Source organism: Amborella trichopoda, chromosome 4 (assembly GCF_054954075.1).
Source record: "Amborella trichopoda isolate Santa Cruz 75 chromosome 4, AtrichopodaSantaCruz75HAP2 v2.0, whole genome shotgun sequence".
Lineage (NCBI taxonomy): Eukaryota > Viridiplantae > Streptophyta > Magnoliopsida > Amborellales > Amborellaceae > Amborella > Amborella trichopoda.
Genome location: NC_142339.1, coordinates 28,997,777 through 29,018,127, shown reverse-complemented (window position 1 = coordinate 29,018,127; position 20,351 = coordinate 28,997,777). Strand labels below are relative to the sequence as shown.

General features: G+C 38.2%; 1 protein-coding gene across 6 annotated transcripts; it reads left to right on the top strand.

Annotated features, from left to right (window-relative positions):
• The first annotated feature begins 1,305 nt into the window (after positions 1-1,305).
• LOC18421740 (uncharacterized) lies at positions 1,306-6,362 on the top strand. 6 transcript variants are annotated; one of them, XM_088863957.1, is made up of 12 exons: positions 1,306-1,348; positions 1,555-1,779; positions 1,980-2,067; positions 2,241-2,324; positions 2,399-2,515; positions 2,862-3,330; positions 3,436-3,797; positions 3,909-4,008; positions 4,483-4,542; positions 4,649-4,732; positions 4,841-4,957; positions 5,774-6,362. In XM_088863957.1, exons 6-12 carry the CDS (start codon positions 3,289-3,291, stop codon positions 6,074-6,076), a joined length of 1,068 nt encoding a protein of 355 aa, XP_088720083.1. In that variant the 5' UTR covers positions 1,306-1,348; positions 1,555-1,779; positions 1,980-2,067; positions 2,241-2,324; positions 2,399-2,515; positions 2,862-3,288; the 3' UTR covers positions 6,077-6,362. The 6 variants fall into 6 exon arrangements, with proteins under 6 accessions (XP_088720083.1, XP_006826608.1, XP_088720081.1 ...); XM_006826545.4 differs by having other exon boundaries at positions 2,862-3,338; XM_088863955.1 differs by having other exon boundaries at positions 1,555-1,784; positions 2,862-3,338.
• Positions 6,363-20,351: the final 13,989 nt, after the last annotated feature.

The window sequence follows — 20,351 nt, the reverse complement described above, 5'->3', positions numbered from 1 at the left end:
TAACTAATTGATGTACAAACATTCCTACGCTCAACCACCAAAAAAAAAAGAAATTCATATAAATCTTTTTAAAAAGACAATTTCACGTGAACCAAATATGTAGGATGCGTTTCAAGGCCTGGGACACTTGAAAGGCTCAACTCGCTGACTCAAAAAACAACAAAAAAATTTTCAGAAAGGAAACAAGTAAAAACCAAGCGTAGCAGCAAACTGGATTGCATTTTAATTCGTGGGGAAGGGAACACATCCAAAGACAAAAGTAAACAGGGATCCACCGCCAATTGATTACGAAACAAATTGTTTTTCAAATTATACATCCCATGAGATGATGTTACCCAATAAATGAGATGCTTGCCCCCCTCTTTAATAAACTTGCATATAAAATACAAGAATAATCCCCTCTTTAATAAACTTGCATATAAAATAAAATACAAGAATAATAATAAAATACAAGAATAAAATAGTGGGAGTTGCGTAACGGAGGGGATCTTCAAATTTGATAGCAAGGTTACTTCTATTATGTATTCGTAGGAATATAGAAATAAATATGTATGCATCACGGGTGGGAATTAATTATTAAAAGAAGAGGGAGAGGGAGAGGGAGAGGGAGAGGGAGTGATGATGGCGTGGCCGCGCGCATGTGTGTGGGCACTGCACTGAACAAAGCAAAAGCAATGGAAAAAAAGAAGAGAGATCAAAATTCGATAGTGGGAAAGGAAGAGAGAGAAAGAGAGTTTGAGGCATCGCCATCTTATTTATCAACACCCATCATTCAGGGCCCAACCCCAGCATGTGAACAGCAGTGATGAAACCCCTCCCTTTTCCCTTTACCCTTTTCTTTTAAAGGGAAATTATGAGCATCAAAACAAGAGATACGAGCATCAAAACAAGAGATATTGACATCAAAACAAGGAGACTTTTAAATTTTTAAAGGACAAGAATAATATATAAATAATAAAAAAATTAAAAAAATAGCTGCCCTCGTACAATAGATACATGGCACAGATGCCGGCTTTTACTTTTGGGGTAATATCCTTTTTTGAAAACTCCAAATTTTTTCACCACCACCCCATTTTACAACTCAATCTCTCTCTACAATACAACTTAAAAAATAAAAAAAATGGAAGTTTTGTTTTGTGTCAGAAGAAACCCGTCCGTTCTTCCTTTGTCTGCCCGTACTTATCCTTTTTATTTATTTATTTTTTAAAGTTTTATTATTTTTTTATGAACTCTTATTAAACAAGAAAAAAGATAACCACGTAGACAGCCTAGCCTACAAAAGTAGTAATCGCTTGATGAAATTTTGAGTTCCTCTCTATATAGAACAAGAAACGAAGAAGTGAAGCCAGTAAGTGTTATTGATGGGTGTGTTTATTATGTTGCAATGCCGCTTGTTATTGCTGGGTGTGTTTATTATGCTGCAGTGCCGCTTCTTGTTGAATGAGATGGATATTGGAGCTTCAGGCGTTTTGTTGATTAGTTTCTGCGACCATTAATACTGTTGAGCCTGCATCGTTTCGCTGATCGAGAAAAATGCTTGGGTCTTATGTGCAGGTAACATGGAGATAGAGAGAGAAACCGCCCAGCACTGTGAACATCATGGCAGCAGGTGCCCCAGACTGTCTGTAAACTCTAGTCTCTAGATAGAGAAAATTAGAGAAGAACCAAGAGAGAGAAAGAGGAAAGTATGATTTTGGGTCCAACATGGGACGGTTTTGGCGGGCTTGGAATTGAAAGGGCGGAGTATGAGGAAAACCAACATTTTGAAGAAGCCCCGAGGTGAGGTCTCTACATTTGCAGTGCCCATTTTCCAATCTTTTTATTTAATGCATCTTGATGAGCTTGCGTAAATTGGATCGCTGCTGAAGAGGCGCTGTCTTCCTCTTTTTCCTATTATTTTATTTTTAACTTTACTGTTGTTTTTTGTTTTCTGTTTCTTTTTTTATTGTTAATTTCTTTCTGTTTTTTTTGGGTTTTAGCTGTTCTCCCGGTGTCGAGAGAATGAGGATGAATACAAGAACCAGGACCACTTTGCAGACCATGAAAAAACCTTCAAACAATGAAAAGGTGAGGATCACCACCACCACCACCCTCTTCATAGCATTGAGAGAGAGAAGGGGCGAGTGAGAGAGAGAAGCAATATGATTAATTCTTCCACCAATCAAGAAAATGATCTTCTTTTTTCTTGTTCTTTTTTTATCTGATAACTCTGTTTTTTGTGTTGGGTTTTTTGGGTGAAGGCCAAGGATAGGATGGAGACAGGGGAAAAGGGTACTTCAAAGCGATGCTCCAGCAAGGAGAGAAAGTTAGCACTGCAGCAAGATGTATTTCTCTCTCTTTCTCTCTCTCCTCTCTTCCAACTCAAAATCTTGATTGTTTCGTTTACTGAATTTTGCAGGTTGATAAGCTGAGGAAGAAGCTGAGACACGAGGAGAACGTTCACCGTGCTCTTGAGAGGGCTTTCACCAGACCTCTTGGAGCTCTTCCTCGTCTCCCTCCCTATCTCCCTCCTTATGTGAGTAGTGTGCATATTCATTTATCTCACATATGTGAGTATTCATATTCATTTATCTGGGATCGATCTATCGACCCATCATTTAGTGTAATTCTTCTTATCTGGGAACTTTAAAATAGCAGCAACACCAGTCCTCTGTCTCTGAATCTCTGGATGTGCAGTTTATCTTCTGAAACTGTTACATTCGCCTCAATTACCCAAAAAAACTGTTACATTCGCCTCTCCATTTACTTTTCTCTTCTAAATAATGGGTGCTTAACTATTTGGAAGACGACCCACAAATTCTCTCTCTCTCTCTTTCTCTCTCTCTGAATTTTCAAATTGAATGGTTCTTGTGATTTTGTAGACATTGGAGCTGCTAGCTGAAGTGGCTGTCTTGGAAGAGGAGGTTGTTCGGCTCGAAGAACAGGTTGTGAATTTCAGGCAAGGGCTATATCAGGAAGCTGTGTATATATCCTCATCATCCAAGAAACAGATGGAGAACCCCTCTTTTTCTGAATCTTGTTCATACAAACCAGAGGCCTCCTCCATCTCCAGGCAATCGTCTTTGGATGCATTCTCAGATCGAAATCCAAAGCCAATGAAGCAGCAGTTGAATAAACGAGGTCTATCTGAAACAGGGTCCCCCAATGCCCCAAAAATTACCAGGAAGCACAACACATTTGAAGATGGCCATGGAAAAGAGAATCAGCTTATCGCCAATTCATCGAAGACCAAACGATCACCCCAATTGATTGCATCAAGAACCAGGCCTAGTTCCTGGCACCCAAACAATGAGCAGAGATCGAGCAAGAGGTGCCTTGATTTATCCAATAGTAAGGGGGTGGGTAGTAGTAATCCTTCTTTGTTCTAAAGAATCTAAACCAATTTGATTGGTGTTTTTCTTCCATTTATTGAATTTTCGTTTATGTATTTTACAGCCAGAATGTGATGTTGGTACTGAAGAAGTAGTAGAGAGCATTGCTGGCTTCAATGGAGTTTTGGTAATTGATCAAGAGATCATGGATCCCAATAGGATATCAGAGGAGATTCTGAGATGCCTGCTTAGCATTTTTCTCAAGCTTACAAGGTCGGGCTCGGGAGCACAGTATGACGATATGAGGTTCCCTATTTCAAAGCCCCCCATGGAATGTTCTCAAGTTGAAGCTCGAGACCCCTATGGTATATGTTCTGAAGCTGCAAATAGGGATATTGGGCCTTACAAGCATCTCAATGAGGTCATCACGAGCTCAATTGATATGAGCCGGCTTCCAAACTCCTCGTTCATGATGCGGAGATTGAAGTGGGTTTTTCTCTCATGAATAAATGAATGACTTTACCTCTATAATCATATATTGATTTTTTGTACAATTGAAGTTCCTCTACCTGATCTTTGTGTTACCGCTACAAACAGGGTGCTCCTTGGCAAGCTAGGTTCAGTGGATTTGAGTGTCCTCAACCACCAGCAGAAGCTCGCATTTTGGATTAACATCTACAATTCATGCATGATGCATGTAATTACATTAAACTTGTAGTCCCTTCTCTGCTCTCGTTTATGATCAGCACTTATCGGTTCGGCAAATTAGAGTTTAACTATTTAACTCCTTGCATTGTAGAAACCATAGAATTTTGTTCGTTCTGTCCTGCTTCTTTACTTGTGTCTTTCTTCTCTCATGCTAACTGCTATGCAATGACAATATCTCTACCATAATGTTACCCCTCATCATCCAAGCATTTCCAGTCTGAAAAGAGAAGTGATACACTTATGTTTTGCCTAGTGAAATTGTCTTACTTTTGCTTGTATCTTCTGCTGGGTTTGCATCTCGCATGGTTGGAGAATAAGCCATACCATACCAAGTCATTTATGTCAATGAAGACAACCACAGGATGCTACTGACCAAATGTTACATTGTGCTATTTGTCCTAGAATGTTCGATGTGGTAAACAACGTGTTAATAAGTATGTCATTTGCTTTTTCTTGAATACAGGCATATTTGGAGCATGGTATCCCAGATAGTCCTCAAATGGTTGTTGCCCTGATGCGGAAGGTGACATTTTGTTTATGCTCCCATTATTTTTCCATCAATCGGAGAAGATTCAGTTTTAGATTGTGAGAATCTAAAATCATACCACCAACACATGGTGATTTCACAGGCAACAATGAAAGTGGGCGGTCATTTGCTGAATGCATTAACTATCGAGCATTTCATTTTAAGACTGCCTTACCATTCAAAATTTGTGAGTGCTTTCATGACTATGTTTCTTTGTGCTTATTGCTTTATTGGAAACTTCTAACTATGGGTATTTGAATTTCTTTTAATGGGTCTCTTGGCATTTGTTCTCCAGATCCACCTGAAAGGTGCAAAGGCTGATGACCTCACCATGCGAAATATTTTTGGGCTAGAGTGGGCTGATCCCATGGTTACATTTGCTCTTTCGTGCGGAAGCTGGTCCTCTCCAGCTGTAAGCCAGTCTTCTTCCTCGAGCTTGCTTTCTTTTAGGATGATAGAGAAACATCCCTCTCGATTGCAATTATTTGGACTACAACAAAAGCCTGAGGATTACATCTTATATAGAAAACTCGGTTTCATATTCTAAACCTTACCAAATCACTCCCTGAACACTAGGGCTGTTAACTGAATGGGTTCAGGCCAGGACGGCCCTGGCCTAAGCCTGTTCTAGGCCCATCCGGATTTCATGATAACTAGGCTCGAACTCAGACTGGGATCGAAAAATTCAGGTTGGCCTTGGCCTGGGCCAGGCCAGGCCTGGCCTTGTAAAAATATGTCAAAGAATTATCTATTATATTTGTAATATGTGTACTTGAAAATTTTCTGGCCAGGCTCAGGCTTAACACGTGGCCCAAACCTGGCTCGAATATGGGCTTGGCCCAAAGCAGAGTGCCGGTCCGGGCCTGTTAACAGCCCTACTGAACACCATCTGAATTTGGACTCCATCTGAATTAACTGAAAATCTGCATTTGGACTCCCCCTTTTAGAATCTCGAGGAGTGTAACTTCTAACATTTGATTTCATTGAATCCAAATTGACCCACAATCTTAGAAAAACCCAAAAATAAAACATCAAAAGATTATTCTAAACCCCTAATTGTATATGTCTTAAACTGCCCAGAGGGTGCCATGAGAAATTCCTGTCTTTCGTTTCCCACAATGTCTACACCTTAATACATGTTTATCCAAAAGCTTGACAATTTTTGTGCTTTTAGTCATTAGTTTATAACATCCAGATATAGCTCATTCCAGCACTCATGTTTTGATAGGTTCGAGTATACGCGGCAGCGAACGTAGAGGAGGAGTTAGAAGCAGCAAAGAGGGACTATTTACAGGCGGCTGTCGGCATATGTTGGGAGAACAAGTTGGTGATACCCAAGCTGTTGGATTGGTATCAGTTAGACTTTGCAAAAGATGCTGATTCTTTGTTAGATTGGATCTGCCTGCAATTGCCGACTTCGGTAAGAAAAGAGGCTTTAAAGTGCCTTGAGAAAGGGAGGAAAGACTCTCTTTCTAAGCCCCTTCTGATAATGCCTTATGACTTCAGTTTTCGCTACCTCTTCTCCCCATGAATCACTACTACCTTGCTTCACCTCTCCCTCTCTCTCTCGTTGAGTACGCCAGCTCTGGCTCAGGATAAGGCATCTTTGTATGTACAAGGCAATAACAAACAGTAAATATACATAAAATATAAATAGCTTTATTCTTAATATGAGGAATTGAAATTTTTTTGGAGGGATTATCTCTTAAGGGAAATCTTCACATTTGTTTTGATTTATCTTTGGTTGTACGTGGTAGAAATATTGCAGCCACCAAATGAAGAAAGAAGAAGAAAGTGGGTCATTTTTCAAGTTTTAATATATGTTGTGGAAGAGCATTTCCTACTTTTTGCGCTGGTAGAGAAATTACAGGGGTAACTAGATTCACCGATTGGGCGTAATGACTCTAGGCAAAACACATTTTTTTATCTAAAGCACACATTTAGATAGTGCTAAAATATGTTGTTTCAGTATCATAAATCTTTATGATGGTCTGAAAATTTAAAATTTAAACACTAAAAAATAGTGTAGATTGCTGTAGATATATGAACACTTGAAAATCTTGAAAATTAACGATCTAGATAATACATTACAAGATGTACTATTTTTAAAACTTGAAATCTATTTTTTCACATATGCATAAATTTGAGGTCGAGATGATTGAATTAAGAGCTTTTCAGCATAGAAAAAACCTTTTATTGGATATGGTGATATCTAAAATTATCCACTTTACAAAATCTCATATTATGTGGGATTGAAATTGATATTGATAAATTTCTTAAATAAAATAGAAATCCAAAAAGATTAGGACTCTTGGATGTATTGCTTGGTTCTTGAGATATATGTGACATCTATAGAGAGTTTCCTATTTGATATGGATTCCTAACCTTATATATATATATATGGGATGAAAGCGGAGAGAATTTGTGTGTTTTTTTTGGTTCACCATTATGGGAAAGGTGGTTTCCTCTAGAGAGAGAGGCAGGGGCCTCTTGTGCATGAGGCAAGGCCTCCCCTTCAGAGAGAAGAAAGCTTCCCTGGGAGAGAAACGCTTCGATGTGCTTCTCATGAAGATTTTGGGTGGTTTCCCCACAGAGAGAAATAGAAACGCTTCGATGTGCCTCCTATATGTACCTCCTATATGGGTGGTTTTTATACTCCGATGTACCTCCCATGAAGATTTTGGGTGGTTTCTATACCTCGATGTACCTCCCATGAAGATTTTGGGTGTTTTCCCTTTTAGAGAGAGAGATAGAGTCTCGGTTGCTCTCAAGGTTCTCTTTCTAGACAATGGTGTAGCTGTGGAACAGAGATGAGTCTATTCTTGGACATTGGTCTGTGGAATAGAGATGAGAGATCGATGAGTGGTGCCGATCAAGAGACTAGATCTAAAAGGGTTTGTTTGATTGCGTTTTGTCAAGAATTAGAGAGGTAACTTTCTGTCCCAAAATCTATAATGTAACTTTCATTAGTATAGTGGATTTCAATTTTCCGTGCTTGTGGATGTAGCCCTCTTGAGGTGAACCACGTAAATTTTTCTGTTCTTGTGGTATGTGTGTTTCAAGTTTTATTTCTCGTATTATAGCCCTTGCTCTCTACTATTTTATTTATAGCCGGATAAGTACACGATCTTGGTATAATCCAACTTTAGGATTCTTGTTTACGCATCTAAAAGGGTTCTTAAATCTTAACACCTCTTTCAATGAATTTTCGAGGTGGGACTTAATTTGATTGTTTAGGGCTGCACTCGTATGTAAACTTTTCGTGATTATCTATGTCTCTACGCATTTAGGGGCTTATATGCAAAAGTGGGGATAAAAATGGGCAAGTGTCTAAATAAACTTTGGAAAATGTTTATATGAGGTTGTAACTTTACAATGTAGAATTACAGATGCATCTCAAAAATCCATCGGTATAGGTTGTTTTCATGTTGAAAGAACTTCTAATTGATCATATCGACATCGAGATGTATGAATATATATATAAATAAATTTGAGTCTTAGAAATAGTACATCTTGCATTATATTATCTAGACCATCAATTTTCAAGATTTTCATATGTTTATAGATCTACTTGATTTTAATCATTTTTGAAGTTTAAAATTTTATAGGTAGATATGAAAATGGACTTTGAGATAATCCTAAGATTTTTTTTACCAAAATTACATGTTATGATATAATTTGGAGGTGCGCCGTAATTGGATTGTTAAAGATTGCAGCCTTATAGAACCACACCCAAAAAAATTTTCCCAGTGTGTTAGAAAAATGGAAACAAACTCGCGAGTGCCCCTTCCAAACGGGTCTATCTGTTAGCTCACAAGCATGCGAGATATTAAATTGCTAAGGGACTCTCTCTCCCTTTCTCACACACATTGGCATGTGAGACATTAAAATTGTAAGGGTCTCTCTCTCCCTCTTTCTCTCTCACACATTGGCATGAAAGAAACCCGTATTTGTTGAGTTTAAGGGTGGCATAGCCAATATTAGGTTCTGGTGGGCCAAAAATAAATGAAGAAAAATAAAATAAAAAATAAAAAAAAAACAAAAAAGAAAGAGGGCCAGACCAGGCCGAAGTGCCCAGCCCTCAAGCCATAGTTCGTGGCCCAAGCCCTACTTTTTTAGGGCCGGGCTGGGCGCCCCATTGTCAGTCCTAGTTGGGTGGTGCTTTCATGGTGGAGCCTTTGTTGGCCCCAAAATGTGCTCACGAGATTTGCTTTGAATGCTTACATTAGTGGGAGTGGGGAGGAACGGGGGCAAAAGTGTACATTTAATTTGTTGGAAAATAGTGATAAAGAAAGCTATGTTCTTCCTCGTGTTTGTTTTTGAGATAGATGAAAATAGATCATCCCAGTTCAAATGCATAAGAATACTAAGATCTACCGAGCACCATAACTTTCTTTCTCTTAGAGAGAAAAAGGAGAAGATTATTAAAAGTTTCGTATTTAGAATGAGAAATTTGAGATGTTTTAGTAAAAGAGCTCGGGCTTTATTTGGTTAGCGCTTGACAACTTATAACGCTACATGGGCTGAATTCCTATCTAGAGCCTTTTTGACTCACCTAAAAAAACAAGAAAAAGAAAATTGAGATGTTTATGTACAAAGCCAAAGTCAAATTTCTCATTCTAGATACAATATTTTTTTATTTTATCGCGTCTCTCGACACTTAGATGTCATATTGTATATTGTAATTATGCTTAGGGGAGGCAATGACCCGGCTGGGGCCTGGGCAAAAAGAAGTGGCTCAAGGGTAGGGCTAGGGCCAGGCCATCACAACATGAGGGTAGGGCCAGCCTGAGCCAAGACTATGTTAGCACCGGCCTGGTTTGGCCCTGCTCAACATTTTTTCCCTTTTTTATTTTTTATTTAGTTTAATTTTGTTTGTCATGGCCTTGCCCTCATGCGGGCAGGGGCTATTTAGCCCAATCAAGGCCAAGCTGAGCCCTATGAGGACTAGGGCCAGGATAGGCTCAAGGTCCAGCATAGGCTTGGCCCATTTCCGGTCCTTTGTAATAGTTTGTGGTAACTATTTATTAATTTGGTTGTCAACAATCATACTAATTCATTGAACTTTCGATTTGTAAAATTGCAAAAGCCGTTCTGGTATCTATGACGAAAAGTAACAGCTGGTGAGAATAGTTCCACCTGCGGTCAAAACAAGCTTATAGGCAGCTCAAGTACCCCTTTCTCTCCCCTTTCTCCGTGAACACAAGAGTAGAGAGTGTTTTTACATATAATCAGCTTTTATTTTATTTTATTTATTTATTTATTTATTTTAACTTTTCAATGTGAAACTAAAAACCACTTATTCTTTGATCCAACCAAAACTTTAATTTTAAAAGAGATGTTATTTTGAAGGATTTTTTGTACGCACCAAATTACTAAAATTCCCTGCTCAAGTAAAACCCCATGTCTCATGAACTGAGCCATATTCACACGATCATCCCACCAAATTTTCAATATAAGCCGTTCCTTTATCGGCATTGCCGAAATGCTTTCGTATGTATAAAAAGTAAAATAATACTTACATTTGGCATTTCGTAGGTACTCGATTTTGAGGGTCTTCTTTTTGTTTTTTGGTATTTATGCTTGGAGATAGAGTACTCCTTCAGATGACACTACATTCTTGTGAAAGAAATTGGGGTCCCTTCTCTTTATTGTCTCGCTTATTTTGGTGTCATTTATTTGTAGCATCATGGAAGAGAAGAAATGTCTGGGAATGAAGTTATTCAACATTATTATAGAATGTTTTAATGAGATGAGGGAGCAAGTAGGCAACAATAAATGTAGGAGTACGTGGCCTTGTGTGCATACTGAATTTGTGAGTACGAGGGGATGATAATGAGGTATTGGTGGTTACGGTGGGTGGATGTCTCAACATAACGTCCCACCTTCCATTTTCACTGTCAATATATAAAAAATAAACTAAAATAAAATAAATCTTGTAAGTACGATAAGGTCTTGCATAAGGTTGTAAGATGTACACCATAATTATTCTTATTGTTGTTGTTCTGCTTTGCCTTGCCTTGATGATTTGCCTTTAATTTTGAGAACCCTGTAATTATTATTATTGTTGTTCTGTTTTGCCTTGCCTTGATGATTTGCCTTTAATTTTGAGAACCCCGGACTGAAGCTAACTTTTGCTTTAATTTGGAAAGTTTGACATCTTTTGACAGCTTCTTGTTAAAACAATAAAGACCCATCCAAAACTAGGAATCGGGTTTGGGTTTGAGTGGTTAGCAGTTAATGTTTAGCAATGCTATATTTTAAATTCGATTTGTATCATTAAAACTGAATTACCAAAAAAAGAAAAAACGAACAAGAACCATCCGAAAAAGTAAAAATGTAATACCATACACAGATATCCATTTTTGCGGAAAGCCAAGGGGACATCCTCCCTTCTTTCATGTGATAAAAGATGGTGGAGAATCACTAGGACTATTCAACATGCATGAATTATTGACACACAATAATTATCGACCTTTCTCATTCTCAGTCCCTTGGAAAGAGCAATTTCCCAAACCATTTAAAATGTTGTTTTGGGATGTTTCTCTTTTATAAGGTGGTGGCACCAAATTTTTTGTCCCGAAGCCTAAAATCTATCTTGCCTCTCGATAACACTTTCGTATGGAAATAGTAAGCTCTCTCTACTAGAAATAATGCTTATACGCATCTCTCTTGGATACCTAAGGCTAGTCCAGCCCTACTTTCTTGCAATTGGTACCTATCCCACACTCTCCTTGTACTGATCATTTATTTAAATGAATGATACTTGTTGCATTTTCAGTTGTAACTTATAAATCACATTTAAGGGGATGACACATAACCCTGAATGAGAGAGGGCTTAGCATACCTGACCTCACGGGAGAGGACTGTTTGGAAAATTTAGGATACATCTAATGATTTTAAATTCACTGATCTAGTGTGCTGATCCACACTAGGAATTGGTCTGACTAGGATAGATTCGTTGGCGGACTCCGTCAAGGAAGTCCGGGGTGGGTGCCAATGGGCCGCATCAGCTACTTCTCACCCCATTAAGAAAGGTACAAAGTAAGACCATTTATCTTTGATCCAAGATGGTCACAATTATTCTTAACTATTGGATATGAAATTAGAGAGATGCATTTATTCGATTGCCTAAGCTCAAACTTCAAAATAATTTTCTTGAACTTTGTGACACACCTAAGCTCTCAAATTTCACATCGAATGGTTGTAAGTAATTGTGGCATCCTTCTATCAAAGTAAATGGTCTCAATGTATACAATCCCTAATTATTTTTATTCTTTCTATTTAGTTTCTCAATTTGTTCTTATTTTTATAGACCAATTCTCACACTGGAGAATCGATTGGTGGATTTTCCTAAGGCTGGTCACTTGGCCAGTCCTGTTTTTGAAACACTTGTCTAGGTACATGATAATTGGTGGTGGTGCAGGGAGAGTTAACAAAGGGACATATAGTGTTATATTTGCCTTATATTGAGTTAAAAAAGACGAGGAAAACGTGATAAAAAAAGAGAAAAATAAAAGAAAAGAGACCAGGAAGACAAGCACATACACACGCACACATAAAGAGAGAGGGAGATTTCTATGGGTACTAAATACATAGCTCAAATATCCATGTACAGTAACATTCCTATGATAGGTCGATTGCAATAGTACCGACAAATAACATGGCTTGGCAACTGCCAATCCCACATAGATCAGGCTTTTGCCTAAAATGCAATAAGGAATAGACATCCCACAGTGGATTAGTTAATGATCTTGAGCATGATCCTTACTTAACAGATGAACCGTTTTCAAGTAGTGTTCAATGGACTACGTATTAAGCAACATTAGATTGATTGATGTTGAATCGAATACTTAACAAACGTTTCCAAGTAGTGTTCAATCGATTACATATTAATCTAACATTGGATTAATTGATGTTGAATCGAATACCCATTCTTTACTCTTTTGTACCCTTGCTTACGAGATGTGGACCTGTCTCATTTGACTTCTTTGATTTCTTTTCAGTGACACCTAGGAGATTTCTCAACACATTGGAGTAGCCTCATCTATGATAAATGGTTAGTCTTATGGAGATTAGTTATGGTGGTTGCCTTATGAGTCCTTTGGAAGGAGAGAAATTGACGAACTTTTGAAAGAAAGAGGAGGGATCTTGCTTATTTAAAATGCAGTATTGAGAGGGTGATTGCCAAAATTGATTTAAAGGGTTCTCCAAAATTGATTTGTTTTGAACATTAGAGAGGTTGCCCGACGAAATCCTACGAGGGTTCATAAACCAAGAATTTGGACACCCCCTCCAACAAGTTGGCTAATACTCAATTTTGATACAATGTCTCAAGTAAACCTAGAAAAACAACCATTGGAGAATCCTAAGGGATTATATGGTTGTATTAGCCTCATATTCTCTGGGCCTTTCAAGATTAGTATAATTTATAAACCAGAACTTCTGGACTTAAATGTAGGGTTTCTTGATATTATTATTGAGGGAAACTCTGCTAATATGATTAACCGGCTTTCTTCAAACTCCAATACCCTGCAGAATCTAAGAACCGTTTTGGATGAAGTCAGCTTGATGTTTGTAGGAAGAGAGCAGAAATGCAAAAGTAGATCAATTAGCTAAGCAGGGGCATAAGAACAATACTATATTAACTTAAATATTCGAAATAGCAATAATTGACAGCCCAGCTTCGAGCAGTGATTGATTGAAAGTCTGAGCCGTTGTCCTCTACCCCCTCCCCTTTGGTTTTTGTCTCCCTTGCTCCTTATGTTTTCAAGATTTCCCCCTCTCTCTCTCATTCTCCTCTCTCTCTTCTCCCCCTTGGTTTTTACCTTTACCTTATCTCCCCTTTCCTTTTTCTTTAATTTCTTTCCTATTGTATTTTCTTTTTTCTTTTTCTTTTTTTCTTATTGTATACCCCTCGATTCTCATTAATAAAAGTGCCCTTAACATTAAGAGAGAGTAGAACGGGGAGACATAGTTTGAGTTCGAAGATAAGAGTTATTGTATACCCCTCAATTCTCATCAATAAAAGTGCCCTTAACATTAAGAGAGAGAGAGTAGAATGGGGAGACATGGTTTGAGTTCGAAGATAGTTATTGTATACCCCTCAATTCCCATTAATAAAAGTGCCCTTAACATAGAGAGAGAGTAGAATGGAGAGATATAGTTTGAGTTCGAAGAAAGAGAGAATATGAGAGAGAGATTGAGATATATATATAGAGAGATACTCCCATAGTGATATGAGAGAGAGAGAGCATCCCTCTATGTTTTACATGATCTTATCATTATTCTTGTTACAATTTTTCTATGTTTATGATTGTTTTGGTGTAATTTTTGCATATTTTATTTTACATTTTTCTTAACTTATTTTCCTATTTTACAATTATGTCTTCCTTCATCTAATTTGTTTTACTAACAATGTATTTGTGCAAGTTTTGTTTTACGTTTTATGAAGCTTGACAAGGATCATATTCATCCACATATGTTGTCTCAAGAAATTTTTTTTTTTAAATTTGTTTTTAATATTTCTTCCTTAATTTTTAAAGAGATTTCCCTACATATGTTTTATAGTAAAGAAACTTCAAATTTTTTGGATAGGTTTATAATAATTGTTACTCATAGTTTTTCAAAATGATTATGGTTTGTTTGGTATTTTCGTATTGAAAAAATGGCTGACAGGGGTCCTTAGTTCCAACCTGCTAGGCTTTACAAGTGAGAAATTCCATAACCCTGTTGGGGCTTTATAAAGAGAGAGACGCTGGGCTTTTTTGGTGAGTTCAATTTGTGTGTGTGCCAGGCCGGCTAAGTGACTTTGGCTATCGTTCAACCTTTGATCATCGTTAATTTTTTGTTATTTTCTATTCCATAATTGGCTAAATACTTTGCCATGTGCGATCCATGTGTCACACTCTCTAAACACATGTTCATCACATGTCCTCCACTGTTTCAACAAACCATAGATCCTGACCATGGTTAATCCCAATTAATATCTATTTGATCTCAAACTTTTTGAAGTGGTTGAAAATGATGATATGAGACATATTAAAGTTTCACGACCATTGTTTATTATTTGATAGGGTTTCTAAACCTTTGCATAGGCAGGCTTGTATCGACACAGTCGTTGTGAACTTTAAAAAAGGAATACAAGTAATGCCTTATTGATCCCAAATTTGGTGGAGAATTTGGGAAATGTGATTTAACCTTGTTCAAAAGTTTAGATGATATTTGCTCATGCTTTAGAAGTTCACCACTGGATAGTGTGTTATTTCACAGCATTGTAGTGGAGAGGATTTATTCATCTAAAAAGCGACCATAATCACCTCACCTAAATGATATTTTAATGGAAGATGGAGGATTTAATGAAGAAGGATGTGGTTAAAATTGTGTTCAATTTGACGATCGTACGTTAAATAAATTTGAATAGTATCCCAAACTTGAGTTTAGAACAGGCTAAAATTGGAGAAATTCAATAAGAAATACTATAGAAAAATAGGGCAATTCTTCATGAACATAGAATCAAAAAATTTTCATAGAAATTGAACACCAAAAAGGGGTTCAAGTAAATCATATTTAGTCTTTTGTCATTTTCACACTGCCGATTGTAGTATGTGAAATACAAGCTCATGTGAAGTTTTGTGAACTATTGTGGATCATGTTATTAGCCTGATATCATGATGAAAGGTTGTCGGTGACAGAGGCAACAACACCACTCATCTCAGGTATGCAACACTCCCTCTCAACCCATACAAACTTTGGATCTCCCCCAAGGGTTAAGCACATACTCGGGCCCCACTACATTGTTGGCTATGTGGCCTTTCAAGGCTTTGAAGCAAATAATCTTCCACTCAGTGGGAGCTAGAGAGAGAGATTGAATCCGGGTGCTTGGCATATTGGGGCTAAGATTCATATTACCTCGAGTTTTATGAGGCATTGAGAGCTTGTGTTTTGAAGAGAGTAATCTCTCGGGGAGGTGTGAGGGTCACCTTCGAGTCAGGACTATATAGGTTAGAATACCTCATAGTTGATGTGATAAGTCAGGGCTTGGAGAATCCAATCGAGAATAATAGAACCCGAGTATTTAACAGAGTATACGTCCTGTATGGAATTGTCGAGTCATGGGACATGAGCCTGACATGAGACCGTTCTATGGCATGTGCACCTACAGTCGTATGGAGAAACCACTCTTCTATAGTATTATCTGACTTAGAAGAGATAGTGTACATGTGTTTTGAGAAGACCCTACAAAAGAGTAGTAATATGTCCCACAGGGGTACACATGTAATCCATTGAGAAGCCTGATGGTGGGAAGCTCTGGCTCAGTTATTTTGATGTGACCAATTATGTATCTTTGCCATAGACTGTGGAGCTTAGGTCCGTTGGGTCAACTTGAGACACTAATGGAACATCATTCGGGACTAGCCCAATAAAGTACTCACGTTACGAATTCAAAGCCTTGAGATCTCACATATACTATTAGTCTGATTTAATTATGAAGAGAAATGATGTAAAAATATGTAAATATGTTTCACATATTTAATGGGATTTTTGGAGATTTTTTTAGATTTTTAAAACAACAAAAATATGTTTTCCAAATTGTTTGACATTAATTATAAATGAGGACGTCTATGTGGATATCACATGGCACCCGAGTGGCTATAGGGTGGCCACGTGGCACCTTGTGCCCCTCACAAAGGGCCCCCTTCTAGTTTGGGCGTGGATCCCCTTTTCACCCTTAAATATGTTATTTGATTTTCAAACCTTATATTATTTGGCTATAACTTAAAGGTGCATTTTAATCACATGGGTAATTGTCACACATCTGATATGCTTGACTTGTGTGAAGCCAAGGGATTTTTTGAAATAAAAATAGTTATTAAAATTAATATCCACATAGGTTATATGTCATGTGAATATTTCATGTGGATGCACCTCATTGGTGTGACCCATGTGAAGGGTGTGGAGTGCATGTGAAGGGTGTGGGTTGGGATGATCCCATTGGTGGTGTCATAACCCACCTTTTTTCTCTTTCCCATGCCATAATAACTTTTACTAATTTACCCCTTGTCCTTGAACAATCTCTACACACTTGCATTAAATAAATATTGAGGGCATTTTTCTAAGCACACTTGGACTTATTTGGAATAAAAATATGGGGCTAAGGACAATAAGGTAAATGTAGCTTTGACCTAAGGTTTTAGTAGGTGATAATAGTCGCAAATCTCATCTCTTCATCTTGGTGGTGGATGGGGATGAGTGGCTAAGGATAATTGGCCTATCATGTACCATTGATCATGTGCATCAAGGGTTGAGATCTAATCCTACTTACACACTTCATATAAATACAATATTATAGTCCAACTCAACCTAATATTGGAAAAACGAATTTCCTAAGGTCGTTATCCTCTTGAGTATATGCCTCACACCTTGGTAATTCTTTGATTGAGCATGGTTTACCCTTGATTTTTTATATACGAATTTTTTGGTGCATTTCATACTCAAATTTGAAATTCTAGAGATCCATTACCTCTTTGAATATTTTAGAGTCCACAGTTTTACATGCAATCATGTTTTGGTGGTTCGGTAGACATACTACATTGTTTTGCTCTATCTTGCTAGATTTTGATCGGATCTCTCTTGTTACTTTTGCAAACTGTTGTGGGTTGATTTTATCATTGATTATAGACCATATTAATTGTTTGTAAAGGTGTATAAGCTTCTCAAACTGGATAGATACCCTTGAGATATTTATAACCACTTGTGCACTCATCTTTGGGAAGAAATTAAGTCCTAAAAAGCCCTGATTGTAGGCCGGATACAAGGGGTTCAAACCATGGCTTCCCCCATGATCATTTGCATTTTAATTTGATATATTTATTGTTATTAAGTGATTAATGAATGATAGAACTGAGTATGTTATGTGAATATTGAGCTAGCTATTAAAACCTTGTGATATGAGCTATAATGTTATACTCTATCGTTCATGCAAATGGAAATCTCATTTGATTGTTATGAGTAACTATATGATGTGTATAAGACAATGTGGCATATGATGAGAATGAAGATTGAAGAAGAGATGTTTATGTAATTTTTATAGATTGATGAATTTGAGCATAAGTTTTGTAATATGTTGTGGAGATGTATATTTGAGTATTTGGACATTATATTGAGCTTAATTGTATTTTGAGAAAGAGATATCTAAGGACCAATTAGAGTTGTAATTTTATTTATTAAGCTTGGTATAGACTAATTTTGAAGGCTGAAAGTCATATATCATAGTTTTGTATTGAGTTCTTCATGTATTTAAAGCCATATGTTTTAATAGAATGAAAAATTGTTAAGTTATGGATCTAGCCCCTTGGTCTTATACCACTCACATACACTGGGTAGCCAAGAGAGCTATCTTCCTTGCGCTATCCGCAGATACAAGACCCTCGGTATTCAAGTGTCCGAAAAAATTGAAAAACGGGGTCCTTGCGAAAACCAGAAATGGCGTACACCATAACAGCTTGAATAAAAACCCGAAAGGGCATTCGAACCATTCAAGCCAGACAGTCGGCATATTCCCCCCTCGGGGTAAAAACAAGTCTCCTAGTCCATTTCTTATCCCTGCCATCAGAGAGGGATAAGAACTGAACACAGAAGGAGAGAAGAGCGAAAAGAACCACAAAAGGACAAGAAGCACATGTCATAGACAAGAAGGATTCAAACTAAAAAAGAACATATTCATTTCATGAACAAAGAAGCGATTACATAGCTGTGGTTACAATAATTTGCAGGAAGATAGATCCATTCTGAAATGAGTCTCCCATCTAAAGATCCCGCCTCTAAAATCGCCACCGCCTTCTGCAGCAGTAGTGTCGTCTAAGACGAGGGGTCATTCTTTTTTAAAAAGGGAGCTTGAAAGGAATGAAAATAAACTCTTACTCCTTTCCACCCTCGAGTGAAGGCAAAGAACAATGAGGTAGTTAAGGTAGCAGCAACAAGCAAAAAATTGAACAGAAAATTCCATGCTTGGCATATTGACTGATCACCCAAGTGCTGAACATCCAAGTTAACCCGATCATTTGTTTGGCCAATTATGATGAAGAAGATGATGGGCCAGCGAAGACCATCACAATCTGTCATCATGTTTGGATGGACGGGATCAGGTTCGCCTGATGACCCCTAAATCTTATGCACATCCTCGAACATTGCTCTCGAGATCTCAAGCAAACAATAGAGATCTGAAGGCACAAGCCCACCATTCAGCGTAGGTCCATCAACGCTTTTGCAAGGTCGAACATCTTCACCCAGGAGCACAACACTCGGACGCACTCCAAGACTTGAGGCAGGAAAGCCAGCCTCAGCAAAAGGCATGGCCTTCCCGACGAAGGCTTCCGAAAAAAGAGAGATCTTTCTCTCTCCCTCTACAAAGAAAGAAATAGGAAATGAAGAAGCTTTTCAAACAGAAGGAATATCCCTCACACTCTCTCGGCCTAAGCCCTTTTTATAAACCATAGGCTCGTCATAAAAGCACTTTGCTTCCCAAGTAGCGCTTCGTCCGACCACATGGACATGTGTCACTACAATAGCTCCTCGATCGACTACCAGTCAAGTCTTCTGCCGCCTCACCTCCCAGGTGTCACTTTCAATGAATCATGAGAAAATCTTCAACTTTCCTGGCACGTTTCTCGTACACATGGACACATCATCGAAATGAACTTCCTTCCTTGGCAATATTTCACCTTCGTGTAGACGTATTCTACCTCACAAGTCTCATTTCGAAAATCAATGACTTGTAAAAGAAAAAGCGCTCCTCGTGCTCATACAATGGCGCGACTATGTAACATTTCCATCCCCTGATACCTCATCCACGGTGTTCACTGCTCCAGTGAGCCCTATCCAAGCAGGAGCCCTCCAAAGAGAGAACCCTTGAGAGAAAAATAACAAAATCGGGCATGGTGAAAACCAGCTAGGGTGCCATGAGTAAAAATGACCATGAAGCTATGAGTAAAAGTGTCTTGAAAACAAGAAAACCGGGCATGGCGAAAACCCACAAGGGTGCCATGAGTAAAAATGGAAATAAAAAGGGTGGACGTGACCTCGAAGTCACAAGTAAAAATGCTTAAAAAAGGAGTGGAATGAAAACCACATTTGTGGCACCATTCCTATCCAGTTCAAGTGAAAACTCGAAAGGGTGACTGGATTAAAATAAACAGGTTGATGCGATTGCTCACCAAAATAGATGAAGACCTCAGCCAATTGCAAGCAAGAAAATCGCAAAGGCGGTGAGTAGAATCCAGATTAGTCCTCCCCCAAAATAGCAGAATGGGATCACATGCCCATCAAGGGAACCCACAGAAAATCTCTGGCCCCGGAGCCAAAAACAAAATCCGGTCCTAGTGACAAAACAAAAAGTTCTGGCCCCAGTGCCAAAATAAAAATTCAGGCCCCAGTGCCAAAACAAAAAATTCCGGCTCCAGTGACAAAACAAAAATTTAGGCCCCAGTGTCAAAAAACAAATTCCGGCCCTAGTGCCAAAACAAAAATTTTGGCCCTAGTGCAACAACAAAAATTCCAGCCCCAGTGTCAAAACCAAAAATCTCGGCCCCAGTGCCGAAACAAAAATTCCGGCCCTAGTGCCTCAATGCCAAAACAAAAATTTTGGCCCCAGTGCCAAAACAAAAAATTCCAGCCCCAGTGCCAAAGCAAAAATTCTAGCCCCAGTGCCAAAACAAAAATTCCGACCCTAGTGCCAAAACAAAGATTTCGGCCCCAGTGTCAAAACAAAAATTCCAAACCCCAGTTCCTTAACAAAATCTTTGGCC

Excerpts from the sequence above, each read along its gene's own strand:
- LOC18421740 (XM_006826545.4), top strand. The coding sequence starts at position 1,688 with ATGATTTTGGGTCCAACATGGGACGGTTTTGGCGGGCTTGGAATTGAA. Across the intron at positions 1,780-1,979 it reads CATTTTGAAGAAGCCCCGAG|CTGTTCTCCCGGTGTCGAGA; the intron begins GTGAGGTCTCTA and ends TTTGGGTTTTAG. Across the intron at positions 4,009-4,482 it reads ACAATTCATGCATGATGCAT|GCATATTTGGAGCATGGTAT; the intron begins GTAATTACATTA and ends TCTTGAATACAG.